The sequence below is a fragment of the Lycium ferocissimum genome, chromosome 7 (assembly GCF_029784015.1).
Source record: "Lycium ferocissimum isolate CSIRO_LF1 chromosome 7, AGI_CSIRO_Lferr_CH_V1, whole genome shotgun sequence".
In the NCBI taxonomy this organism is placed as follows: Eukaryota; Viridiplantae; Streptophyta; class Magnoliopsida; order Solanales; family Solanaceae; genus Lycium; species Lycium ferocissimum.
Genome location: NC_081348.1, coordinates 7,877,812 through 7,885,928, shown reverse-complemented (window position 1 = coordinate 7,885,928; position 8,117 = coordinate 7,877,812). Strand labels below are relative to the sequence as shown.

The window sequence follows — 8,117 nt, the reverse complement described above, 5'->3', positions numbered from 1 at the left end:
TTAGCAATATCCAAACAAGTTTTAGCAATATCCAAACAAGTTTCAACAAATTTCGGAATTCAACTTTCAGAACCAAAGCTCGGTCGGGTTTTTTCAGAGTTTTGTAGTACTTCAAATGTCTTTTTAGTCCAACCAGAAAACCAATTTTTGCGTCACTATTTAAGCTTCAAAATCGGTGTAACAAACAAGGAATTTTACAACTAGGAATAAGAGGGAGGAGGAGGCGAGTTTTGCTTTAAGTTCGTCGACAGACGACAATAGCTACGATTTAAATATTTTGAAGAAATTGAATATAACTTAATTAGCAAGGTGAAAAGCTGATCGTCCCATTAAAGTTTCACCTTGTTTGGTTAAGCAATATACAAATTGACACAATTCATCATAAAGAGGAGTCAAAATGTCAAAAAGGAAATAGAACTTGGTCTCTTAAGCTCATCCTGTGGGGTTATCCAAGAGAAATTTTTGGTTGTTGACATGCTAATAAATCACACTAAATCAATGCGATCAAAATCAAATTTTAGACACGATTCATCCATATTTCAAACCATAGTTTCAAAATTCCAAATATAAAATTTGACTCATAAGTTTATACTTTATAAAAAAAAAAAAACTCATAAGTTGGTAAATATTTTTAACAATTAATCCCACAAATCATTTACCAACCTCATTTAACTTTCACCAACCTTTATTTACGTTTACCTACGCGAGAATTATATTAAAGATTACTTACATTACTATTCATGTTAAATTTTCATTTTTTTATCAATCCAAAGTTAATCAATCGACGTTGTATTTTTTAGAGAGGCCTTCAAGAACATTAATTTTGTTATGAACTATGACTTGCTCATTTAGTAAGATTGTATAAGAATTGAAGATTGTTTTGATAGTTTTCATTACTTGTGGAGTTTTTATGTCTATAAGAGAAAATATAACTTAAGATATCCAAATTACATGTTCAACCATGTTTTCCAACCATGTCCTAAGTAATAGGAAATGTAGGTCTAGTTTACTGTAGTGTCTTGTGCAATTTGAACGAAAACACTAAATTGGGTAAGAAAATACTATCTAGCATATACTCCATATGAAAACAAAATTACAGATAAGAGCAGCAAACATTATAAGAAGATATTCCGGTATCGTTTCCAATTTTCAATAGCAAAGCTTCAAGTAGTAGTAATAATTTGATAAGGAAGCTTTAAGTACCTAAGAATGTACTATCACCAGACTCACCACCAATACTACCATCAATTCCTATCACTTTCTAAGCATCTTGTTTACAATATTACAAATAAAGTCTCAAACACAAACCAAAACCCATCTTTGGAATGTCTGTCTATGCATGGTGATCTGCATCCAAAAGCTCCAAAAATCAGAACAAAGACACTTAGAAGGTGGTGGACTGCATCCATCTAATCCAAATCTGATGAAGAGGGTGATTCTGAGTAGATTGATTCTTCATCACATTCATCTCCTCCACTATCAACATCTGAAGATTCAGCAAGGCTACCCTCATGTTCATCGATCCAAGGGCTCCGAAAGTCTACAAGCTTTTGACATCTTTCCTCAAGACCACCCTTCAGCTCCACATTCCAACACCCTTGGATTTCAAGGTGTGTTAGTCCCTTACACTGAGTGAGAATCGCGTCTAGGCCTTCGTCGCTCAATCGGTTGAATGCGAGGTCAAGGCGCTGGAGACCTCTCATAGTTTCTGCTATAATTAGTGCCTCATGATCATCGACGTCAGAAGCTTCAAAATTGGTGGGCAGATCCCAAAGAGGCATATTTCTTCTGAGATGAGTCAAGGACTTGCATTGTTCTCCAAAAGCTTTGAGACCCTTCTCCGTGATCTTTAAACAGTAGCTGATGTCTAAGAATGTTATATTGACCAAGGACCCTGCATGCTTTTCCACCACTTCGTCGGTGATTTCACTCTCGGGGATTTGCAGTATCTTGAGACATCTTCCACTGCAAAAGTATTGGTATATTCTCTATAAATCATGATCAACAAAATAACTGCAGGGCATCCATTTTTATGACAGAGTATGGTGCAGGTATTAATGTACGTAGAACTTCCTGTGAGCACAAAATTGACTAAATACACTAATCATATGATCGGATGGCTTATAGTTATGCTAACCTGTGCAAGACTGCACAAGCGTTTAATAGCATAACAGAATCTGAGCTATTCTGTGTTAACGTTAAGGATTTTTTTTGATGAAGGTTAAGGTTTTAGGTTTAAATGATGATCAATTTAATTATACAGGAAACCCATTATGGAAAGCTACAAAGGAAAAAGGAAGCAGAATCACAGCAGTGAGGACACAAGCCAAATATGGAAAATTGACTTACTCAATTATGAAGTAAGTCAAGCGGAAATAAAAGAAGATATGCCAGCAAGGAAGGAATTTGCATAAATCAAGGAGTCTTCAACAACGAAGATCGAAAGGAATTAAAAGAAGGCAGGAAATTGTTGGTGGTTATGCTCTAGGCTATTGTATGGACCTTATTTGTTAGTTATGTTTTTGATTAATAAAAGAAGTTTTATTTATATCTCTTATTATTATATTGTTTTCATGTTACATATAATAATATATATCCCTAGATAATCATTTATAATTTGATTATAATGATAAAAGACTAGTATGAGCTTAATCCATAATTACGAGATAATTATGTGTACGGTGCAAATTAAACTCATAGGTATTTGTTAGAGAACAACATACTGGATAGACCCGTTATGGTATCATTGCATGAATCAGTGTCATAAGTGATTCTCATAATAGTTATGTCAATTAATCCTCACACCTGAGATTATCACAGTATCTTATAGGAACATTTTGTTTTGATATTCACAAACGTTATCTTTCACCGGATAATCATAAAGTGTATGATTGAACATAATCTGAACTGTGTGAAGGATAGTGATTATTCAAGATGGAATTTGTCCCTCTCTTTGAGAGAGATATCTTTTGGGCCCCTCGATTAGTAAGACTGAGAAATGCATGGCCGTGCTCAGATGAACCGAAAGAGTTATCAGTATTATTTGACTTATCAGTTTACTAAGGGATCGAGAAATTATATTTGAACAATATAAGGATGACACTATACATGCCTTACGTTCGAATTAGATATCGTATGACCAAAGGACTATGGCATATGCTATTTAATTAGGTTATTACAAACTTTAAATTATTATTACTTGGGTTAGTCATAATATGTCTAGAGACCAATTATGATTTGTGAAATTAATATAGTATTAATTCTACTGCCAACGTAATATAAACCTATTGGGCCGCACATCAAGAATGTGATGAACGGACTGGGGTTAGTTTAGTAAATTTGTATTTATATATTATGAATATATAAATTCGTATTTCTGTTATTGCATTATTTCGATAATGTAATCCGAATTTATTTTATGGTTAAAATATAATTCAGATTTATATTTATATTATTGGATAACTATAAATATAAATAACAGTTATATACAGACTGAAATATTTAATCAAGTTAGGACTCCTAATTAGTTAAGATCTTAATTAATTAGATATCCTAATCAGTTAGGACTCTACATGAGCTAGGGTTCGTATTATTAGGATGAATGTGTCACTATTAATAGTGAGAGACATCAATATTTCAGACTACAGGAAAAAACCTTTTTGCATAGTTATTTTCGAAATAACTATGACCTAAATTCTGGTAGCCGACTTAAGCTCTGCAACCCGATATTATACCCCAAAACTCGAAGCTAGCACTTCGTGTCTGTTTGTGATCATTCGTGTGTGGATACTGGTAGAGGGTGGTTGTTCATTTTCGAGCAGCACCTACAGTTCGTTTTTGGCAAAAAGTATATCGAGAAATCACGCATCAAAAGGTAAGTTATCTGATCCTTTTGTCAAATTGATTGAAACATATAGATCTTGTATAGGGCTTAAGCAATAAATTTTATATTCCGCTTCTATTTTGTACTTAAGATTGCACAAATTCCCTTCAGAAATAACCCCTGTAAACAGTACGGATAACTTTTTGGATTTTTGATAGTTCCCTGACTCTAGCACAGTAGGGTTTTGGAGATATCTTTTCTGGCTGTTGACGGACTTTTGCTCAGCTAGCTTCATGTTTATTTTGTTTTGAAGCAGCTATTTATCTTTCTTGTAACTTTGCATCTTCTTGATGCCTTTCTAATACTATTATTTAATTACTTCACCAAAAAAAAAAAAGTAGGTAATAAGTAAACTCAACGATGCAATCAAGGAAGAAGATCTCAGAGCAGATTACGAACCAAGATTAAGGAGATTGGAAGATCGTTAAAGGGAACAAGTACCAAGAATCTAAAGAGTACCAAATCGACAAAGCCCAGAAGGAAACAAGTACAAAAGATAGCTGAAAATCAAGACCTGAAGATTCCAACAGTGTCATCAATAAAGGTCAACCTTATTCTTGGAAATAGGATCAATCAAATCCCTTTTTCCAAGGCTATCAAAACTCTTGGATTTCCATCTCTATCAAAGAGCCTAATGGGCAGATTCAAAGACTATTTAAAGGCTCACTTTGAAGGACAACATGTACTTGTCTCAACCATCGTCAAGTTCTTTGTTCTACATTTAATAAGCATTGTAATCCTAGTAGTTTACTGTGTACTCAAAGAGAGAACAAAGAAAATATTGTTGGTGAGGCATTGTATCAACGGCTATAAGAAAAAGAGATTGAGTGTGAAGGTAGGAGTTACACTTGATTACAACTGTACAAGACAACTTACAAAGCTCACAGAGACACCCTTGCAACCCAAGGGGACTGGACTAAGATCCACATTGGGTCCTAACCAGTATAAAAGTATCACGTGCCACTCTACCATACTGCACTTTAATTTCTGCGATTTTATTAAGTGTTCATTACTGTTCTAATCAACAGTCGACTACTACCCACTGTCAATCAACTGGAATATCAGAAAAGTTCCCCCTCTTGCACTTTCATTCTGTGTCATTTCCATGTTCGTTTCCTTTCTCCTTAATAATGAATTGGAAAGTAAAGCACAACATTCATCTAGAAGACATATATTTTTGAAATAAACTAATGTAACAGCTGAACTAGAAAGCTTTAAAACTGATTCGTCACATGGAATTTCATTAAATTGAGAGGAGTGGCCTCTGTAAGTCTTTCAGTAGGAATTGGGATTTATAATGCCAAGGCACCAAGTCCCACCCAACATGGTATAACTCGGAAGTGCCATTCTGCGAATTCTCCCCATGGTTAATCACCATTGGTTTTTTTTTTCTTTTACCATTAACTAGTTAAAACTACATTGCCTCTTAATCTTCTTTCTCTTTTTCTGTTTCTTTCTCTTTAATTTTTTATTCTAATTTACAGTATTTGTATAAGCTGCGTATGAAGTATCAAATGAATCATTATGGGGCCTTTTCTCTTCATGTTTATTTCGGAACTCTTCCAATAACTTCTGTTTATATTTTGGGTTAGTCACTGTTTTACTGTTTCTTAACCGGAACCACCTATTGAAAGCTTCCATAATTACTCATCTGTTGGGCCTCTGTTTTATTTCCTATGGACACAAACAAAGTTCCTCCTAATTGAATAAATCCATAAAACAAATTTTTACATACAACAATACTTTAATATCACTATTTCAATCTAACATGCCCTCTTTAAACCACAAAATAGCATTCACCCAGTGGCAAAGACACACTTCTACAAGGTGTGTCATCCGATGCTTATCCAGGGGCGGAGCTAGGGGTTTCACCGGAAAATTACACTATATATACAAGATCAAAGTTACTTTTTTAATGCATATGGAGTAGATGTTGAATCCCACTGGTTTCATATTTTTTACTTCTTTATATTTTGAGCCCCTTAGTGAAAATCCCGACTCCACAACAGTTTTGGTGAATAAGTTCACCCATTCACACACACATGCATGTATATATAACAATATGTTTATATATATAACAGATTGCTCGAAAATAATGTAAAGTAAATACTCCCTGCGTACACTTTTACTTGTCCAATATACTAAAAATAGATGTTGACTTTTACTTGCCCAATTTAGAAAACCAAGACAGAATTAACAGTTAGTTTCTAATTTACCCATATTATTAACTACAATCATTTCTCAATGCGATTCCCCAAACATTGAATTTATTACATTCAAAAGGTGATCTAGTAACCTTATCATTTTGTGTTTTATTAATTACTTCTGGCGTACCAGTCAAACATGGACAAGTAAAATGGACGGAGGGAGTATGAATTTGGGAGAAAAAGTAAAAATTTTGAACTTGTATAGGGTCCAGACCCAAATCCACATAAAAATAAACGGGTCCTGCTTGGGCAAAACCGCAAAAAAAAAAAAAAAAAAAAAAAAAAAAAGTAAGAAAGAAGAATACCGGGAGGCAGCGAAGGAGAAGCCGACATTGCCGAGACGGTAAGTGGAGAGCCGCCTGAATGTGAACCTACTCCGCCGAACAATTTTACGGACAGTAGGGTCAATTAGGTGGGAACGATTAGCAATGCAGCATTTCCGGCACCACTGTTCCAAGTCAATCTCCACCCAACAGTATGGTCCGGATACTGTCTCCATCCAATTCCGGCAAACTAACGCCACTGACCTCACCATCTCCTCCGGCGGAACAATTCTTACGAAAATTGAAGCTAATATCTCTGGGCTTAACTCATCCCACTTACGCACGGTGTCGTTTTCGAGTTTAATGCATGCCCTTTTGTTCTCACCATCCGTACTAGATTCCATTTCTTCTTCCCCTTTGGACAAAGGAGAGTGTGAAGTGAGGAAACTAGGTGTAGCTCTTTGAGTTTTCGGTTCTTGGGGGTTTTGGTTTTGCTTAGAGCGGGTTTTGACTCTGACACGTGTCACGACAGCCTTTCATAGTAACAACTCATCTTACGGCTGAGAAAAGTGTAGCATGTGAATGTTCGGACTTATGAATGTCACGTACGTGCGAACTCTTTTTAATTTGTATGTTTTAAAAAGAAGCTTTTATCTTTTTCTTTTGTGACAACTCTTTTAATTCCATCTGTTTTAATTGATTTATCTTACTTTCTTTTTTAGTTTATTTTAGAAAAAAAAACATCTCTTTCCCTTCTTGACATATCTTTTGATTTTAACTTTTCACGTGATATGTTTAATATCACAAGATAAAAAGATAGGCGAAGTCAAATTAAATAGATGAATTACCAGCTTGTCACGATTTTAATCTGAACCCGTAAACGTTAATTGACCATCTGAACCCGAGCATAAGATAAAGCGTACCATTTGAACCTAAATGCAAATTTAGCGCACGCGTGAAAAATTTCACTTGCTTTAAACGGAGCGTGAGAGACGCCGATTTTTTTTTTTTTTTTGAATTTTTAATCATTAAAAATTAATTTTAACAAAAAACTCTATTTTAAAATCTATTTAAATAATTTAAAAAATTGAAAAACCCAACCCATCCTCTCCAGGTAGCCCACTTCCTGCCTGCTAACAACTAGCCTCCCCATGCTTATTGCCAATCGCCGCATTCTTTTTTTTAAATTTTTAATCATTAAAAATTAATTTTAACAAAACGCTATTTAAATAGATTTTGAAGAGACGCAGGTGAGAACAATGGCGGCGGTGAAAATGGGCTATCGGAGAGGATGGGTTAGGTTTTTCAATTTTTTTTAATTATTTAAATAGATTTTAAAATAGAGTTTTGTTAAAATTAATTTTTAATGATTAAAAATTTTAAAAAAAGAGCGATAGCGGCGAGCGAGGTGGGATATCGGAGAGGATGGGTTGGGTTTTTCAATTTTTTTTTTAATTATTTAAATAGATTTTAAAATAGAGTTTTTGTTAAAATTAATTTTTAATGATTAAAAATTTAAAAAAAGCGAGCGGTAGCGAGCGGCGATGTTGCGGCGGGTGGGCTATCGGAGAGGATGGGTTGGGTTTTTTAATTTTTTTAATTATTTAAATAGATTTTAAAATAGAGTTTTTGTTAAAATTAATTGTTTTTGTTGACATGGCTTATTTAAAAAAAAAAAAAAAAAAAAACAGGTAACATGACATGGCTCCATGTCCTTTGGCGGTCTATTTTATGTCACGGCAAGTGAGCTTCGCGTGTCTTTTA

General features: G+C 34.4%; 1 protein-coding gene across 1 annotated transcript; it reads right to left on the bottom strand.

The window, feature by feature from the left end:
• Positions 1–1,093: 1,093 nt before the first annotated feature.
• Positions 1,094–6,906, bottom strand: LOC132063230 (F-box protein FBW2-like). Its single transcript, XM_059455690.1, has 2 exons — positions 6,396–6,906; positions 1,094–1,965 (listed from the first exon to the last, which is right to left on the bottom strand). Exons 1-2 carry the CDS (start codon positions 6,755–6,757, stop codon positions 1,410–1,412), a joined length of 918 nt encoding a protein of 305 aa, XP_059311673.1. The 5' UTR covers positions 6,758–6,906; the 3' UTR covers positions 1,094–1,409.
• Positions 6,907–8,117: the final 1,211 nt, after the last annotated feature.

Excerpts from the sequence above, each read along its gene's own strand:
- LOC132063230 (XM_059455690.1), bottom strand. The coding sequence starts at position 6,757 with ATGGAATCTAGTACGGATGGTGAGAACAAAAGGGCATGCATTAAACTC. Across the intron at positions 1,966-6,395 it reads TTCTCCTTCGCTGCCTCCCG|TGGAAGATGTCTCAAGATAC; the intron begins GTATTCTTCTTT and ends ATACTTTTGCAG.